Source organism: Hyla sarda, chromosome 6 (genome assembly GCF_029499605.1).
Source record: "Hyla sarda isolate aHylSar1 chromosome 6, aHylSar1.hap1, whole genome shotgun sequence".
Classification (NCBI taxonomy): domain Eukaryota; kingdom Metazoa; phylum Chordata; class Amphibia; order Anura; family Hylidae; genus Hyla; species Hyla sarda.
The window spans coordinates 215,797,621-215,810,706 of record NC_079194.1 but is presented as its reverse complement, the minus strand read 5'-3'; the positions used below and the strand labels follow the sequence as shown (position 1 = coordinate 215,810,706).

At 43.3% G+C, this 13,086-nt stretch overlaps 1 protein-coding gene across 2 annotated transcripts in view; it reads right to left on the bottom strand.

Moving 5' to 3' along the window:
- MBTPS1 (membrane bound transcription factor peptidase, site 1) overlaps window positions 1–13,086 on the bottom strand; it is a 53,835-nt gene that overhangs the window by 24,274 nt on the left and 16,475 nt on the right. For both annotated transcript variants that reach the window (XM_056526411.1, XM_056526412.1), the window contains exons 3-10: window positions 8,759–9,016; window positions 6,470–6,673; window positions 3,346–3,456; window positions 2,637–2,746; window positions 2,123–2,239; window positions 1,933–2,000; window positions 834–936; window positions 420–571 (exon numbers count right to left, since the gene is read on the bottom strand). In XM_056526411.1, the coding sequence (XP_056382386.1) occupies window positions 420–571; window positions 834–936; window positions 1,933–2,000; window positions 2,123–2,239; window positions 2,637–2,746; window positions 3,346–3,456; window positions 6,470–6,673; window positions 8,759–9,016 (1,123 nt within the window). The remainder of the gene's footprint in view (window positions 1–419; window positions 572–833; window positions 937–1,932; window positions 2,001–2,122; window positions 2,240–2,636; window positions 2,747–3,345; window positions 3,457–6,469; window positions 6,674–8,758; window positions 9,017–13,086) is intronic.

Below are 13,086 nucleotides of genomic sequence, written 5' to 3'. Positions count from 1 at the left end.
AAGACTGATTTAGTTACCTTTAAAGGGGTATTCTGCTGCACAGCGTTTGGAACAAACTGTTCCAAACGCTGGAGCCGGGAGCTCGTGACGCCATAGCCCCGCCCCCTCATGGCTGTCACGCCCCCTCCCATAGACTTGCATTGAGGGAGTGGGGCATGACGTCATGAGGGGCGGGGCTATGACGTCACAAGCTCCCGGCGTCAGCTCCAGCGTTCGGAACAGTTAGTTCCAAACGCCAAGTAGCGGAATACCCCTTTAACGTGCACTAAAAGACATAAAAATAATTTTCTTTAGAAAATTGGAAGACTCCACAAAATATGAATTTGGCAAACCCTAAGCAGAAGGCCTGTCCTTTTAAAGATTCACATGACATCTGTGTAAGAATTGAACTGCACAACGCACATAAAGAATTTAGTTACCTAACAAGCAGAGTCACTGCTCCGGCCACCACAGGGGAAGCAACACTTGTGCCAGACAAGGAGCGACAACCACCCTTCATACCAGATCCTCTGACCCCAGAACCATAGGTGACAATGTCAGGCTTCATCCTGCCATATCCTCCAGGCAGTTCCTACAATATATAAAATCAGGTCAATTCATTCCTGTCTGTAGGTACACATATACATCGGAGAAGTCAATTAGGAAACATAGGACTTTCAGCAACAAGTCTACGAGCAGTGGGTTTTATGGTATTAAATGTGATCTTCTACAGTATGTAGCTATGATATATCATTTAAATAAACATACTCCGTGATAAGTTACTGTGCAAACTTCCATTGCTGCAATATTATTCTGTTCAAAAACAACTTATGAAGGTTGGTAAATTGGTTTACCCATGTGGTCATTCCCCTTGAAGAAAATCTAGCTATATTGTCCTCAAAATCAATGCCACCAACTCCTATGACATCCATTTGGTCTGCTGGGTTGTTCAGCGTTCTAGATTAGATCAGGAAGAAAAGTAAAAGTGGATTAGGTCTAGTTCTTAAAGACATATGGTTTAATAATTGACTGCATGTTGCATGATTCATATGTTACTCCATGTATTCCTATGAACTGTGTCTATTGTCCTACAAAAAATTAGGAGACATTAGTAGGCGTTCTGCAACTGTATGTATATAAAATCTATGTAGAACTCAGGAATCTGTTTTCAATGCTTTATTGTTCGAAAATCCAGTGTTGCTATTTATTCCAATGGAAATCACAACAGACCCCACTGTACATTAGGCATCTCTTGTATCCATCATGGTTTATATTATTTTAACATTTGTCTCACAATGAAATTTTTTTCCCCACTTTTTTCCAACTTACAAACTCATATGAGTCTCACAATGTAATCTTTTCACAGAACAGTAAAACTAGTTCGTACTTATTGTGGCTCAAAGTCCATGCTTCACAACTAGACAGTACAGCTGGAGAAAATGCAATGAGTCTGCAAATTGCAGTAAAGGTATCACCAAAGTGCTGGAATAACAGCAACACTGCTCTGTTCTATAATGTCCTCCATGCTGCTGCTTTTTAACAGTGAATCTAGCACTTCAGCCTCCCTTCCTTAAGGACATAATATAACTATTTTATAAAGCAAGGTTCAATTGACTAGATACTTCTGCTATGATTTCTAGCTCTGGTCCTCAGGTATTACTGCTATGGATGTTACAGTGTTTCTTTACATAGCCACATCATTGCACCCACATGTGAGCTGCATACATAAATGTGGCTGTGGAATTAAATTTCAAGTCATGCTATTCTTGGTTAGGTGTCCTCAACTAAAGAGGAGTTACAGTAGGTATGGCTCAAAACATTGCAATTTCTGCTGTAAATTTGAAGGTTTTTTTTCTAGGTTATTTTCACTAGGTAAAATGCTTACAGGTTTCAGTTGCCTTTTCTCATTACCTTAGTTATGTAATGGCTATACTACAACTAAACTGTTCTTACCCATAGAGTGGTCCATCATTTCCTATTGCAGAAACCATGATCACATTATTGGCTGTTAACTCCCAAACCTGCAAGATAAGAGGAAAAATAAAAGTAAAAAAAAAAAACACAGACCACATCATCTTACTATTGATTACCCAGCCTCAAAACATTAAAAAGATCTAACAAACAGATCTCATCCATAACCAACCTTATCAACAAAAGGATGATCCATGAAGTCCGGCCCCCCAATACTGAGGTTCAGTACATCAATTTTCTTCAGGATGGCATAGTTAAAAGCATCAAGGAACCATGATGTGTAGGAAACCTGAAAAAGGAAAATACATAAATTTAAAATTAACTCTACAAGAATTTTTTTTTTTATAATATATATATATATATATACATACATACATACAAAACACACTTTAAAAGGTTGTCCTCAGCATGACTACTTAAAACTACTCTGTAAAACTACTTGGGGTGCTCATAAGTGGAAGGATGGCAGAACCGGACAATATTTAAACGTGGACCCAATCACATCCTTTTTCTTCCACGTGTTAAGTCAGCAGCGGAAGATGAGTGCTTTCTAACCAAAGACAATTTTGTAAATTAGCACTTATTTCCCCTGAACAAACAGCGTAATCCAAGTGGGAGGAACATCACTGTCCACAATAATACTGTAAATGGCTTGAAGACCAGGGCAGTCACAGAGATAGAAGTACCTGATTATTGGTGAAGACTCGGTAGATGTGCAGCTCAGAATCTGGAGCAAGTCCCTGGCATTCTCGCATGCTGGCAATAACACCTGCCACAAAAGTGCCATGTCCAAGTCCTAGAAAATAAAGATAATGTATGAGATTCTAGCTCGGACACAACTTAGAGACAAAACATTTTAAGTAAATGATAACGTCTTATTATTAAAGGGATTGAATAGTTTAAAAAAATAGATTATGCACCCAGAGTTAAAATAAGAAGGGTCTTGTGTTAGAGATCCTAACGTCTATGGGTAATGTGTAACTGTTCATTTTCTGCCAGGTTTTCCCGCAGATTACAGCTGATCCCCAACTATTGGAGCAGAGGATATGACACACTGATCTGCTTATTGTTGAGGGATCCAACAGTTCTGGATTGTCATTTTATTTAGCCAATGGACCTAAAAGTGTTTTTTCCAAGCTACTCTGGCCTATTTGCAGCAGACGGAGGCGGTAGGAAATAAATAAATTTTCTGTTCAAGAAAAAACAGAAGAACATCTGCACAAACACACCCCACACTGTCTTAAATAGTACGGTACAACAATCACGTGTCCCTATCATACTCTCGCTTCAGAGGAATGACTATAAAATCTCAAGGTGTGGTACACAAGGAAACCATGCACAGAAAGGTGAACAAAGTCCAAGCTTTCCGAGAACAGTAAACATGCTTCTTCTCACCATCATCCAAGGTTTTCTCATTGGTCCAGTTGGTCCGTTCCTTTACATTTTTGAAGTGTGGGTGTCTCTCACTTAATCCAGTGTCAAACACAGCAACTCTTACATTACTGCCTGTTCAGGAAAAGGTCAAGACAGAATGCTTAAAAAAATTAAATCTACAAAACAAAAAACTTAAGAGATTCTTGCATAGTAGCATTGGTCATTTTGTATTCTCTATACACTACACCAGATGCTGATCCCTGGAGCTAAGTGAAATGTGATGTTAGAACATAGAGCACAACAAAAAGGTGTATGTCATTCAGGGGGCGATTTGTGTGCATGGATGGGCACATGAAGCTGGAAACTAAAGACCTGTAAGTCTAACCTCTATTGTGGGTTAAATATTTTACATTTGGCTAAGGTATGCAAATTAACCCCTTATTTTAAAAATGTTTCCTTCTTACTTTTAATAGCCATAAGTATCTCAGTTTTCCACTTACAAACTCATATGAGGGCTAAGACTATTTTTACTACAAAAATGTATTCATATGTTTTAGGCTTTGCTGCAGATTTTGAGGGGGGAAAACTTGGGGGGGGGGGGCAACTTGGGGGGGGGCTGTTTGTACACAATGCACTTTATGGTTAAAAGTGACATGTTATCTTTATGCTGTAGGCCTATACAGTATATAAACTGACCAAAAATCAGCTCTGGACTTTAGTATTTTATTACATTTATGTCATTAACTTCACAGTTTCATAAATTTTTATTGCAATAGCTCATACATTAATGCATGGGCCCATATTAAATAATTTATTGAAGTTAAAATTACTTTAGTTGAAAAATGGGAAAAGGGGGAAATTTTAACTTAAGGGGAGGGGAGGATGGGGCTCATTTACATTTATCAACTCCCCCCAACCTCTCAAATACAAACAATCAGAAGATTGGGGGGGGGGGGGGGGGGGTGGAAGCACAGGGTGTTAATGTATACCCTGCATTCTTAAGGGGTTAAAAAATCCACAGCCAAAAAAAAGTAAAACAACAGCATGAGCCTAAAATTAGTTATCGGTCCTGTCAGACTAATCTGATCCGCTTCTATGAGGAGGTCGGTTATAGATTGGACCAGGGTGAAGCTGTGGATGTTATATATTAGGGATCGACCGATTATCGGTATGGCCGATATTATCGGCCGATAATCACGATTTTGGGCATTATCGGTATTGGCAATTACCTTGCCGATAATGCCCCACCCCGCGCATCGCCCCCCCCCTCCCCCCCCCCCCCCCCCCCGACCCACCGCACACGCACCCCCGACCCACCGCACCGCGTCGCACCCCCCACCGTAGTGCTGGGCGGTATACCGGTATGGATTTTTGCCCATACCGCTATACCGGTCGGGCCCCTCCCCCACCCTCAGAGTCAATAAAAAAAATTTAAACTTACCCGTAATGGGGGTGGTCCGGGCCATCCAACGTTCCTGTAGTGTCCGGGGGCGGTCCGGGTGAAGGGTGAATCGGTCCGGGCTGTCCTTCTCCGGCGGTCATCTTCTCTACTCCGGGCAGGCTCCGGCCTTTCTAGCTGCATAGACGCCGCTACGCCGTGACGTCAGGTGCGTCGCTGCGCACGGGCGTTACTGCGCAGCGGTGTCTATGCAGCGTACTAGGCCGGAGTCTGCACGGAGTGGAGAAGAGGACCCCGGAGAAGAAGGACAGCCCGGAACTCCCCTGGACACTACAGGAAGGATGGATGGCCCGGACCACCCTGACAGGTAGGGGGAGACAAGCGGGTGGTGACGGCAGCGGCCTATGGCACCGCAAAAGCCACTGCAGTGCATTAATTTAAAGCGCCCGCTTTAAATCAATGATCTGCAGCAGTGTCGCGGGGGGATAAATAGCCGATAACTTATACCGGAATATCGGCATAAGTTATCGGCTATCGGCCCTAACCTCCACCGATTATCGGTATCGGCCCTTAAAAAACGATATCGGTCGATCCCTATTAAATATCTGGACGTTTCAAATGCATTTGATACTGTGCCACACAAGAGGCTAGAACATTAAAAGGAGGATGGCGGGACTACTGGAGGATATGTGTAAATGAGTTAGCAACTGGCTCAGAGATTTAATTCAACTGGGTAACAGTTTGTAGTGGGGAACCATAGGGGTTCAGTATTAGGCCTTATTTTACATTTATTTTAAAGCCCACTACATTACCATTAAAGGAGTTGTCAAGGGAAACTTTTACTTACTAACTGTGCTCAGGCTGCCCATCAGTAAAAGCTTTAGCTCATCTTCCTCGCTCCCTCAAAACCTCCTGTATCAGGGAGTCTCAACTACAGCCGGTGACATTGCTTCTACCAGAGCTGTAGATTGTAGTATCTGCAGCCGAGGTAACTGACAGTCTAGCTCCGCTACAGTGGCAGTGACACGTCCAGTTTACAGCTCTGGCCGGCTCCAGGGAAGAGAAGTTCATCAAAGACTGGACGCAGATGGGAAGCCCTGATACCAGAGGCTACGAGGAAGGCGGCATTAAACTTTTTATTATGCAGTCTAAGCACATGGTTTAAAAAAAATGGACAACCCATTTAATAAAGCAGAATTTCAATATCAGCAGATGATAAGCTTTATAGCAAGGTAATAAACACAGGAGGAGAATATAATATTACAAAGCGAAGTGGGGAAAACTGAAGACTTGAACAGAGCAATGGCAATGAAGATTAAGGTGGATAATTGCAAGGTAATACACTTGGGACAAGGCAACAAAATGTAAAACGGACACTGAAAAGGCCTGGAAATTTGTAGAGTTTAGCAACCAGGCCAGACAGCTGCTGTCAAAGCAATAAATCCATGTGATGCATCAAAAGAAGCATAGAAGCACATGACAAGATCATTTTGCCTGTACACAAATCTAACATGAAGAATTTACAGTAGACTGTACATTTTTGGAAAACTTGTATGTAAAAGGTAATGGCAAAACTGGGGCAGGTGGAAACTTTGGGGTGTTTTGCGACTGTGTGGTTATTTCTAAATAGAAGACTATATCCAATATTCAGTATACTTTTTGCTTTGAGCAGATCAACCCTATTAAAGATCATATTCTTATTCAGTTTTGCGTGGTTATCTGAAATCGTTTTATTGCATCACCGACCTGTGTATCCCAGTTGCCACAATACATCAGCTTGAAGAGTCTGAGCAACCTGCCGTGGAATGGCTCTCAGGAGGCGTCTACTAGAGTGTCTCCCTGTAGCATGCCAAAATCCAGAGCTAAGAGAAAGGCTGGTTCTTCTGAGCGGACGCGAGGACTGCCATTTCTGACTCCACTTTGTCTCATTACAGGAGGCTGAAGGGTCACCTATTAAGAAAGGGGCATATATTGAGCAGATATATACCATAGCTGAACCTTACAGGGTAGGAATAATCTTAAACTGTTCTGGGCTTATTCTTGCATAAAACAGCACTTCATCAAACCAAAAATGGAGGTCTCATGTTTAAATGGGGCAGCAGCCAAGTGCACCTAACTGCTCCATTCAATAAAGGACATTGTTATCATAGATGATTGGAGTCCCAGTGATCTTATACAAAAGCCATAAGTGTTCTGGGAAAGCTTTTTAAGGGTACATTCACACATACAGGATCCTGCGCAGATTTGATGCGCAGGATTTGTAACTGCAGATTAGAAGCTGTGCTCAGTCAGTCATTCAGTTTACACTGAAATCTGCAGCAGAAAATGCTGCGCATCAAATCTGTGTACGTGTGAACGTACCATAAAAGAAAATTCACAGCAAAAGGGACACACTAATAACCAAGACAGTATTAGTAATTTTGCTACACAGTGTGATCTTGTGCTACATTTATCACAGTGGTTTTCTTTTTAGAGTTAGTCCAGGAGAAAACTACTCATCCCCTATTCACAGGATAAGGTATAAGAGTCTCTCCACTGGACCACCCCTGGAAGCCAAACTTGCCAATGAGAAATCATTGTGAAAATTTTGTATTTTAAGCCATGCCCCATTTTTAGCAAAACCACAATTACTTGTCAAGAAATAAACATTTTACTAGTTTTTTTCTGCCACAGCATGTATACTCAATTTGTCCTTCTACAGTTTTGCACACCAACCACAGCGAGTATGAACTAATGTGTTTTACCTATTGCAAGGTAACTGTCTTACATCATGACCGCCACCAACACGGCAAGTGCCCAGGAGGCAGGCTCTTCTCATTAAAGGGGTACTCCCACCCCCTCATGACGTCACGCCCCGACCCCTAAATGCAAGTCTATCGGAGGGGTCGTGACGGCTGTCACGCCCCCTCCCATAGACTTGCATTGAGGGGGTGGGGCATGACATAAGGGGGCTGGGCTATGTCACGAGCTCCCGATGCCGGCTCCAGTGTTCAGAACAGTTTGTTCCAAACGTTGAACAGCAGAGTACCCCTTTAAGTGCTCTGAACCTTTAATTAAGTGCTTCCCTAGCCATTCCTCTCACTTGCGATCGACAGCTCTAGTGGTCTTCTAATTAGGTACTGACGCTGTCAATTATAGCTGAGAGAAAAGAGGCCAGGGATACCGAATACAAGGTGCTGCATGAATTTAACTTGAAGGGCGTTAACAGCGTTAACTGAAGACATCTCTCCAAGTTGTCACACAGCCCAACACCAACCTTACATTAATGGCAGCTGTTTAAGCAACAGTAGTTTGTTTGATCCCAATTAGTCAGATATTCATAGATTCCTTTCAGCCATGCAAAGCTGTGTTTGCAGGGTACACAAAACTGTGAATAGGAGAGCAGCTACTGTATGTAACTGACCATGAAGAGCCTCACAGTCCCATCACAATGTCATATTTCCTTTCAAGGGCAGGGTCACACGGAACGGATCCGCAGCAGATTCTATGTATCCACATGTTGTGGATCCGCCGATGACGGACCCTACAGTGTGCCTGCTCATAGCAGCAATCCGCCACTACGAGCAGACACAGTGTTCTGCGAGTCGCCACGTGCAGTGTACTTGAACACATCGCGGCTCACGGAGCAGGGCCACGATATCAGTGAGTATACTGCGCATGCGCAGTGACTCACAGATCGCTGTGTGTCTGCTCCTAGAGGCGGCACAGCTGGAGGCACATTGCAGGGTCCATCATCGGTAGATCCGCAGCGTATGACACTAAATTTATGAAGCCTCTGACTATACAAGTGCTTAATAGGTTCTCTTAAGTCATAACCAAGTACAAACATTGCCATTCATTTCATTCCCTATAGTCTTAAAATAATCTGTTCCTAAATATCAGCGCAAATAATACAACTACATTCTCCAAGAAAGAGCTTTACATACAGGGAGGAATTTAGAATGTTACAATTAATAATGTCACTAAATAGTGCACGGCCTTGGGGATTTGATTAACAACAACAACAACTGCAAAAAAATAAAAAATAAAACTCACCATCTACAAATTTGAGAGACCGAAAAACCCGTTTCTGAGGGGTGACCCTCTTGATGTTGGGGTGGTCTTCTAAAGTCAGAACACAGTCACGCTGATGGCTCTTGATCTCAATCAGCTCAAAGTCACTGGGGTAATCACTGGCCGGGTTATTCCTGGGTACAATCCTCCAGTCCTCCACACCACTGCTTCTCAGGGCACTGCTGATAAACTTGCTTCGTGCATTTGCTGTGAAGTATCCTTTGAATGCTACAATGTATTCTGTATAAAAAGAAAAACTGCTTGTGTAAATATAGCAAACAATCCCGAATGAGTGATCTCTCACCAAGAAAAGGCAAAGCTAGTACTACAAAGAGTCGGTAAAGCTTTGAGAGTTATTGTTACTTACAAGAGAGATGGGATCAGAGAACAATACTTTACTACAGTATAACTACTATAGACACACCATGAAGATACAGCACAGTTGTGGACACTTTTTTTTAGTACAAGATTAGACTTGTAAAAAAAAAAAAAAAAAAAAAAAAAAAAATACCCAATCACCACTGATCACTGCTGCCTGCTTTGGTCTTCACACAGGAAATTGCTGCCTTTACCTATATATAACAATTCTGTGGCACCAGACAATCTCCTTAAAGGAGCAGAGATTATCAGCAAATAATGGCTCTCTCTTTGACAGATTGCAAGAAAGTCACTCATTTACTTGAATGGGAGCCACGCTATAACCTTTCATCTGAGCAGGCTGGCACCCTGCACCCTTAAAAATAAATGTGCTGGAAAATGACAAATTATTTAAATAAAGTTATTTTTTTCCTACTTTTTCCATTTTACTATCCAGATTATAACATTCTTAATCTTGCATCTTTTATTCTGGCCAATAGGTCTAACATGAAGATAACACTTGTGTAGCAATCGCCTTCAAGCAGTCTCCTCCTTATGACAGATAAGATAACAGCTCAGCCTCCCTTAGGAATCACGTCTGTACAGGTCACAACAAGCCTATGAAACGTTCCAATTCTAGTGAATAGAATCAGGTCCAGTTTGTGTTTATGTCCATGGGATTTGCCATAAAGCATGTTTCTTAAGGCTATTAAACTCAGACAAGATATCTGCTCTTATAATGTACAAAAACAAAAAAGTCTAGTTGTAGTGCTGGGCGGTATACCGGTTCATACCGAATACCGAAATTTTTGTGCTGCACGATATAAATTTTAACTCATATCGCAATACCGGTTTGGCCCCTCCCCCTCGGGAATGATTGAATTGTCAGCCCAGTGCTGCGCTGGGGAACTAATCATATGCGACCCGCGAGCGCTGTTCTGCCCCCCCCCCACCCCTGCCAATCAATTATCAGCACAGCACTGCGCTGTCCCCACATCAGGGAACCAATCATATGTGACCCACTAGCGCTGTTCTGCACCCCCCCCCCCCCCCCCCAATTATTAGCCCAGCTCTGCGCTGTCCCCATCGGGGTACTACTCACATAAGTCACCCGCAAGCGGCTGCCCTACGCGTCCTTTTTGTTGCGGCCACCGGCTCTGACACTCTATACCAGTGGTCTTCAACCTCCAGATGTTGCAAAACTACAACTCCCAGCATGCCCGGACAGCCGTTGGCTGTCCGGACATGCTGGGAGTTGTAGTTTTGCAACATCTGGAGGTCCGCAGGTTGAAGACCACTGCTCTATACTGTATCCCAGGCCCGGGCTGCAAAAGGTAAACAAAATAAACTTTAAACGTATGTTCCTATGTTGGCCTTACGCTCTTCCTGGGGACGGGAACGTCGGACAGCTGTCAGCCTATCACCGGCCGCAGCAATGTTCTGCCTCGGCCGGTGATAGGTTCAGTGCACTGTCATGTTAGAAGCCGGCTTCTTACATGACTCAGCCTATCACCAGCTGAGGTGGAACATCGCTGCGGCCGGTGATAGGCTGACAGCTGTCCGACGTTCCCGTCCCCAGGAAGAGCGTAAGGCCAACATAGGAACATGCGCTAAAGTTTATTTTGTTTACCTTTTGCAGCCCGGGCATAGGGATACCGCACAGTATAGAGCGTGTCAGCGCCGGCGGCTGCAACAAACAGGAGGACGAGGAGAGCAGCGCTTGCGGGTGACATGAGTAGTACCCCGATGGGGACAGCGCAGCCCTATCTAGGTGATTCATTCACATTAACCGTGGGCAGTATAAAATTGATGCATGCAGCATGAGGATAGGACACTATAAAGTTTGACCTGATATGCTCGGGTGTTTCGGAGTAATCTGTTTAAAAATGCCACTGGTACCCAAGTAGTCATGGGGGGAATGGGCAACTGAGTGATGTGTCTCTCCCTATCTGTGTATGAACATGTATTCCATCAAAAACATAATTGTTCATCTTCCTGCAGAAGTGGTTGCTGCATATACAGTGAAGGAGTTTAAGCATGAGTAGGATAGGCATAAGGCTATCCTTCATATAAGATAGGGACTATTCATAGTATTCACATTATTGGGCAGACTAGATGGGCCAAATGGTTCTTCTCTACTAACAGATACCACCACTCTATGTCTATGAGGCAGCAATGTTTAGGCCTTCTAATACTCATCTTAGATGCTTGAAAAATGGGTCTGGAGATGACTGGTGCTGTTTGTTCACATTTTTTTGTGTAATAAAGTTTCATAAAGCTGAGATTGCAGTCAGTGAACAACTTATTTAAAATTGCATTCCCATCCTATGAACAACTGGACACATCACTGTTTTGCGCTGTACAGCAGCACCTCAGCCACGTACTATCCAGAAAGACTTAGTGCAGCCCCCTTCTAGTTTTTTAACACAGGCAGGTGGGCGAAGCAGTGACAAACCACTGCGGTGTCCTTCATTTTTAGGATGTGTGAGTAGGAACCATTTAATGATAAAGTGACGACACATCCATAAGGGTTATTCTCATCTAATAAAATACATATATTTTAAAGATAAACCAGAATATGCTTTATGTAGTCTGGTATACGTCTTACTGAATCAACAGGACTCCCAACTACTACATTTTAAAGGGGTATTTGCAGTTTTTTTTTTATTTGACTAAGCGACAGGGGCTGTAAAGTTAGTATAGTTCATAATATAGTGTCTGTACCTGTGTGTGATGGTTTTCTCACAATTCTTATGTGATTTTAACCCCACTATATTGTTAACAGCATACAAAATGGCTTGTTTTAGATTTTTCCCAGCTTGCAATGCAGCCTAGACCTGACCTCACTAGTCAGCTGATGACAGGGAGCCTGTCTGCTTCAATGGGTGGAGAGAGCAATCTGCAAGTAATGCAAAAGCTGGAGGCACCCTGATTGAAAACCACAGGTCTTTTGAATGGATGCAGCTCATTTATGTTTCAATGGGTGGGGTGGCTGATGTGTGGGAGGGAGGAAAACGGAATTGTGGGATTTGTAGTAAAAAAAAAAGTCAAACAGGAAATACACGTTTACAAAAAGCTCGCCAGTGTGTTATGGTAATCTCACAACATAGCCATTTACCCCAAGACAAGCGAAGATCCTTCCGAAGCATGTCCCTTATATCTGCCAGGTACGTACTAAAATCAATTTATGGTGGATAACCCCTTTAAACACATCAGACATCTTATTTCTTTTTAGTAAGTTATGGCATTTAAAAAATAAATAAATACAAGTGTAATTTTGTGTAAATGGACACTGTCAGATTCAAAAACTTCTTATATTTTGTCCATATTGGCAAAACATTAACCTTTCTAAAATACTTCATTAAATTTTATTTCCTTTTGATAGAAATCATGGCTTATACAATCATGGCTTTGAGTGAGTGAGTTTGGGCTAGGACTCCTCTGTGCCCTCCCCTGTCTGACAGGACTCCTCTGTGCCCTCCCCTGTCTGACAGGACTCCTCTGTGCCCTCCCCTGTCTGACAGGACTCCTCTGTGCCCTCCCCTGTCTGACAGGACTCCTCTGTGCCCTCCCCTGTCTGACAGGACTCCTCTGTGCCCTCCCCTGTCTGACAGGACTCCTCTGTGCCCTCCCCTGTCTGACAGGACTCCTCTGTGCCCTCCCCTGTCTGACAGGACTCCTCTGTGCCCTCCCCTGTCTGACAGGACTCCTCTGTGCCCTCCCCTGTCTGACAGGACTCCTGTGTCCAATAGGACAGGAGAGAGCCCAGAGGAGTGCTGTCAAAAAGAAGAGCACAGAGGAGCGCAATCAGACAGGAGAGAGCACAGAGGAGTGCCATCAGACAGGAGAGAGCACAGAGGAGTGCCATCAGACAGGAGAGAGCACAGAGGAGTGCCATCAGACAGGAGAGAGCACAGAGGAGTGCTATCGGACAGGAGAGAGAGCACAGAGCA